The 5,895-nt window shown below is 41.1% G+C and overlaps 1 protein-coding gene across 1 annotated transcript; it reads left to right on the top strand.

Moving 5' to 3' along the window:
- Positions 1 to 4,058: 4,058 nt before the first annotated feature.
- Positions 4,059 to 4,985, top strand: LOC147700766 (olfactory receptor 5V1-like). The gene has a single exon (XM_086928473.1). The coding sequence runs from the start codon at positions 4,059 to 4,061 to the stop codon at positions 4,983 to 4,985; it is 927 nt and encodes a 308-aa protein (XP_086784599.1).
- Positions 4,986 to 5,895: the final 910 nt, after the last annotated feature.

The raw sequence follows: 5,895 nt of genomic DNA, 5'->3' as shown, positions 1-5,895 counted from the left end.
AATTTGTAAACCTTTAAATGAAAAAAGTGCTAACATGTGGTTATCTGGTTGCACTTGCCTTGGACCAAGGCATGATTTAAGGCTGACCACAATGGTGCATGGATATGGCACATAATCCAGGTTCATCCCAGTTGAAAGTTTTACCTCCTGACTTAGGACCTGATTTAGAACTCAGTGGATGGGTTGCTCCTTCACAACAGTGATGGGAATATAAAACCCATAGGATATAATTGGATTTATATTTTGGCTGATGGGATATCTGTTACCATTGTGACGGAGTAACCCGTTCATCGAGATCTAAATCAGGCCCTTAGTCTCTGAATTGGAAGTCCAATATCATGAGAGGTGCAAGGCAGCAGTGCTCCATAAAAATGAATAGCCTTCGGACGAGATCTCAGCAAAGTCATTGACTGTTGGTAGGAAAAATTCAAACTTCATAACCAAGGATACTTTTGGTGCCTTCGGTAAATATTTCTACCCTCAGACATTTTTGGCGCTCAGACTCCTCAAGTGGGGCCAGGCTGAAAGCTGGAGCTTAGCTGAAAAAAATGTAGCTTAGCTGAAAAAATATGTAGTTTAGCTGCAAAAGGCTCCACAAACCTGAATAGTCTCTTCTTAATATCCCACAGAAATGGATTTGCTGCTGCAGAAAAGCTCAGAGCATGAGCAACCGTAATTGCAAATTTGTGTACATTGTCCACCATAAAATACCTTGCAAATAAAGAAATCCACAAGAAGGAATTGATGAACAAAATGGGCAGAAGGCCATTTTGTTCATTTGTATTTGATTTTCTTTTGCAGGGGTGTATCACAGCCCTCACAATACTATGCCTTACTAACCAAGTAAGTAATCAACATCATATAAGTATGTGAACACGTAATGTGTTCAATTTGAGGGTGCTTCATTACCAATATCTCACTTTCTCATCTTCTCTCTATAGGGGCATATTACAGCCCAAGCTTGTTTGTTTTGTATACTGCTTATGAATAGAGATTTGAATATTGGGAGTGCCGAGGTACAGTTTTTGTACTTAGTAGAAGTGCACTTTGACAAAGTGAAGGGTCCTCAGGAACAGCACCTGGGGGCAAGACTATCTCCAGCAGTAGCCAGCACCAGGGTCCAGGGCAGATCCATACGGAACTAGTAAGCTGGGATATTCAGAAAAAGGGCTTCTGGCAGTCTCTTGAGTCCCAGTGGCTTAAGGGAGGGTAAGCCAGCTGACCCTTGGAATCTACTTCATTGTCTTGGGTACAAATGTGGGCAGGTTCAGCCTTTGTTCTCTCCTCACTGAAAGTTCAGTCCTTATTCTACCTTTCAAAGTTGTAATAGTGTTATGAAAAGGGTGCCATGGGGTTCTACATGAATGCCTGGCACTAACTTGTCGGATCGGGGGTGAATCATTCCTACCCAATGGAGTAAAGGTTCCAAGGGTAACCCTGCCCACTTTTGCAGCAGTTCCTATGTACCACACTGCAAACAATCCCACAGTACCCTTCTCTACCCAAATGCAACATGGCTCAAACTTTGTTTACTTTCCCTAGCAGTCTGACCAGAGAAATGACCAACACCTCCTCTGTGGTCACTCAAAACCATTTCTGGGAGCAGCTATTCTCTGCTGGGTTTGGTGCCTATAATGGGAAGGCCCAGGTTTTAGCTATATCTGCCTGACAGCTTATGTTTTTTTTTTAAAGTTGATTAGGTTCATATGGTCATCTTGTCAAAGGAGCAGAACACCTCCTCACACCAAAGGTCTTTGTCTCAGCATCGGGAGCAAGTTCCACTTCATCAAAGGGGGTATTCAGCTCCTGAGGGACAGTTGCATGGTCATGAAAATGTGCTTCTACGCGCTTTTGGCAGGCAAAGGATGACTTTTAAAAAGTCTAAAAATGAACGTTGAGGCTGTTTTTTAAGAGGAGATTATTATTTAAATTTTAATATATTACAGACCTTTCCTATGGGACAGCTAACCCTGCTACAATGAAAATAGTTTGTTGTGCCTTGTGGCTATAAGGACATGTCTTACATTAAAACTTCACATGTCCTACCTCTAAACACACTGCACCTGGCCTTATGCGGCATTAAGGCCTCCTTAGAGGTAACATATGTGTTCTACTGTCCAGCAGTGATTTTTAAATTACAGGCCCGAGACCACTCTGTGCCATATGCTAGGGGCTTACAGGAAAGATATGCATGACAATTGTTAGAATTTTGGTTTCTCATTGGCAAGAGAATGCACTCTGTCCATGCTGGAAACCCAGTCCTAGTCAGGGTGAGTTAGATGCACTCTATAAATGAACCTGTGCTCACCTTCTCGTAGCTTGGCACTGAGAAGGCAGGCTTATCTTAAGAGATGTTGTATAAAGTATTTGTGCAACACTTCAAACAGTAACACAATGAAAACACCAGTTTAGAAAAATAGATTATGATTTCATTACTAAAACAAGACTAAAACAACAAAAATCCAATAAGTAGAAGTCAAGATATGAATTTTTAAAGAATAATTGAGAGTTTATTCCTTAAAAGCAATATGCGCCTATGGTGGTTATCAGGTCGTGCTGATCTGCCACAAAGACCAAGGAAAAGTCAAGAGTTCAGGCTGACAGCGATGGAGCATGGGGCGAGTACAGAAGTCATGCAAGGCCTGCTGAACAAAAGTACCTTGATCCTGGGCATAACAGAGAGATGTGGGGTGCAGCTGAGCAATTTATCGGTCTCGGTCTCGCAGTTGAGGTGACGCGTTGATTTCCTCCATGCAACAATGGCAATGGGCAGGTTACAATGATGAAGCACTGGGTCCAAGTTGCATTGGTTCCAAAGCTGAGGCACCCGTTTTTGCGCATTTAGGTGTAAGTGTAGTAAAGAGCTCCCAATGGTAACCTATGAGAGGGGTAGGCCTCACAGTAGTGAACAACGAATATGGGTATATCCACCAACAGGAAATGCAAAACTTAAAAGTCCATGCTCTACATTTTAGTTGCACAGCACCCTGTCCAATGGTCTACTTAGAGCCTACCTTAGGGGCGACATATATGTAATAATAGGGGAGTTCAATGCTTGGCAAGGTATATGAAATGGCAAGTCAACATGGCAATGTGAACAGCACACAGGCTCTGCAGTGGCAGGCCTGAGACATTTTTCAAGTGCTGCTTGTGTGGGCACAATCAGTGCTGCAGGCCCAATAGTGGCATTTAATTCACAGGCCCTGGAAACATGTAGTGCACTCTACTAGGGACCCATATATACATTGAATATTCCAATTGTGGATAAGTCATTCAAACCATGTTTAGGAGAGAATCACATGCACTTTTGTACTGGTTGCAAGTGATAAAGTGCTCAGAGTCCTAAGGTCAGTAAATGAATACAGCAAAAATTGGAAATAAGCAGGCAAAACATTTGGGGGAAGATCACCCTAAAGCTGTCAGGTCTAACACCGATTAAGAATATAGACAGTTCTGACATGTTTTAGGGGTCAAAGCACATTCTGTGGGGCCGAGATAGCAGCACTAAAGCATTGAGTAAAACAAAGTTCAAAGGAATTGGGGCGATGATGCAAAATGAGGCATGTTCCTACTACGTGTGCTTTACATTCTCTGGATGCTTTTTACCTTACTCCTTCAAAATTAATTTCTTCGGTTATCCTATTGGATTTTTGTCTCTTTATGCCAATTTTCTCTACACATTTTTCACACACATACTTTGCACATGTTCCTATGTTATGCTTATCTTGTTTTTGCCATAAGTATCAAGCGGTAGAGCCAAGGTTTAAATGATTGAACTCTGCTTTAGCTTGACAAGCTTTTGGTTGATTCCTTGTGGTGGATTCACATCAACCCCAAATAATAACACACTTTTGTGTACATGTGAACAAGGTTGAGATGGAAGCTTTTAAATCAGATAAAGAAGTAATGACATCACAAATGATATTTAAGTACTCAAAGAGCTATTTTTGAAAAGGCATCTGTCCTCAGCTTGTAATTCATAATTAATGCATTGACCTTACTTGTGTGTTTGTTTGCAGCCTGTCCAGAAACTCAGTGATCGCTGTGCTGTTTGGCAAATGAAGGAAGAAAATCAGACCCTGCTGAAGGATTTCATGATTGTAGGATTTTCTGATCTTCCTCAACTACAAGTTCCCCTTTGTGCTGCATTTTCAATAATATATATCTTAACTCTTGTAGGAAACCTTTTGATCATGGCAACCATTTTGTCCAACTCGCATCTACACACACCAATGTATTTCTTCCTCACAAATCTTTCCTTTAATGACATCTGTTACACCTCAGTCATTTTCCCGCATATGCTGGTCCACTTCTTTAAGGATGGTACACAGGTTTCTTTTACTGCCTGTCTTCTACAGGTGTACTTCTTCATGTTTGTGGTGGTGGTAGAATATATTCTTCTCTCGGTAATGGCTCTTGATCGGTATGTTGCCATCTGTAATCCGTTACGCTACATGGTTATCATGAATAAGGATGTTTGCTTCCGGATGGCTATGGGAATTTGGGCCGTAAGTTTCCTGGTGCCACTACCACATGCTATATTGCTGTCTCAGCTCTCATTCTGCAAATCCCACACGATCAACCACTTTTTCTGTGATATCACAGCTCTCATGAAGATTTCCTGCAGCAATACTCACAGTATAGAGACACTTACCTACATTATGGGTGCTATAGTGGCACTCTTTTGCTTTAACTTAATCATTATTTCTTATATCAACATTGCCTCATCCATACTTAAAATTAAAACTAAAGGTGGTAGGCACAAGGCCTTCTCGACATGTGCATCACACATTACAGTTGTTTTTATTTTCTTTGGCTCTCTCTTTGGTACCTACTTGCGACCCGCATCCACATATTTAATGAGAGACACCAAGATTTCTTCTTTGTCATATATTGCTCTTACTCCGCTTTGTAACCCCATAATATATAGTTTGAAAAACACAGAGTTTAAAAATGCTCTGAAAAAAACAAAGAATACGTTGTAAACCATGGGAGAAGGACTTGCTCACTGTTTTGGGCTGGCAAACCATTGTTTCATATAAAAAGGGAAGCACCTGTTTAAAAATATTAGTGGCCAGGGAACGATACTGAGTGAGCTTGCTGCAAGCATTGTGCAATCTTATTTGCATGATTGCTTCCTTACCACGCCCAGAGGTAAGGAAGCCACGGTCTGTCTCCTGTGCAATTGGCTACTCTAGCCTCTGTCCCCACTATCAGAGCATGGTCGTGTGACAGAGGTCACCGGCCCATCTTGGATCTTCGACACACCTGTGATGCCGGCATGGCACCAGGATTAGGTTGCCTAACCCCGTACTGAAGAAGACTCGCAGCAGAGGTCCTGAAACACCCTCCTTGCATTAGCCAAGTCAAAACGTTGACACTCTCTACCCACACGAGGCCTGTACCTGTCACCCCATCCTACATTTTGAAGATGCATTGGTGCATGATTGATTTGAATGCCTTATTGTATAAACATGTTCTATAATGGACATGTCTCTCAACACTGGTCTTCTTTACCAGTCTATTTTTAGAATTATTTGAATTTTTTATTCTTAAACCTGTGATTCTCACTTTCACCTGCCCCACACAAGCACGTTCTATATTCCTTTTCCTACTCCCTTTATGCAACCTATTACCAAATGTATAAAATTGTGATTTGAGTCTAACATTTAGAATAAATGTATTGCAGATTAAATTGGCTTCCTTGGCGCTTCATTGTTTTTGTAATTCAGTGTATGCCTTTATAATATATTTTTGATTTCATAATCGTAGTGACTTCTACATGGGATTAAATACCAGTGTTGTAGTTTATACACAACACAGATTATACAGATTTGAATCAAATTCTCTTTGAATGAGTCACGGACCATTCTTTTGTTAATTAGTGATACAATA

This window comes from Lissotriton vulgaris, chromosome 7 (assembly GCF_964263255.1).
Source record: "Lissotriton vulgaris chromosome 7, aLisVul1.2, whole genome shotgun sequence".
NCBI classification, from domain to species: Eukaryota; Metazoa; Chordata; class Amphibia; order Caudata; family Salamandridae; genus Lissotriton; species Lissotriton vulgaris.
The sequence above is the reverse complement of the archived record's forward strand: the minus strand, read 5'-3'. Positions and strand labels throughout refer to the sequence as shown.

Excerpts from the sequence above, each read along its gene's own strand:
- LOC147700766 (XM_086928473.1), top strand. The coding sequence starts at position 4,059 with ATGAAGGAAGAAAATCAGACCCTGCTGAAGGATTTCATGATTGTAGGA.